A 296-nucleotide genomic window follows, 5' to 3' on the forward strand; every position below is an offset into this window, starting at 1 on the left:
TCTGGGGGTTCGACGGGGGGCTGGGGATCGGCCGGCACAAGGTACAGGGTCGTCTGATGCAGGACCAGGGGACACCAGGCCGGGTCGGGGCGCCCCTGCCTGCTCACCCGCGCCTCATCCTTCCAGGGGATGCCGCGCAGCCGCGTGTATAGCTGCAGGTGCTCTCGAGCTGTGAGCTCATCGAACAGGGCATCAAACTGCGGGCAGTAGCCGAGGCTCTGCTGGACCTGGAGCAGTTCCTTGAGCACGCTGGGGAGGCAGGGCTGTCAGCACGTGGGCCCCACGGCCCCGCCCCC

The 296-nt window shown here is 69.3% G+C and overlaps 1 protein-coding gene across 1 annotated transcript in view; it reads right to left on the bottom strand.

Moving 5' to 3' along the window:
* The window catches only part of Abca2 (ATP binding cassette subfamily A member 2), a 15,957-nt gene that overhangs the window by 2,316 nt on the left and 13,345 nt on the right, over positions 1-296 (bottom strand). The window contains exon 42 of the mRNA XM_010608957.3: positions 108-252. Coding sequence (XP_010607259.1) covers positions 108-252 — 145 coding nt within the window. The remainder of the gene's footprint in view (positions 1-107; positions 253-296) is intronic.

Source organism: Fukomys damarensis, unplaced genomic scaffold, assembly GCF_012274545.1.
Source record: "Fukomys damarensis isolate Sample0158 unplaced genomic scaffold, DMR_v1.0_HiC HiC_scaffold_36, whole genome shotgun sequence".
NCBI lineage: Eukaryota > Metazoa > Chordata > Mammalia > Rodentia > Bathyergidae > Fukomys > Fukomys damarensis.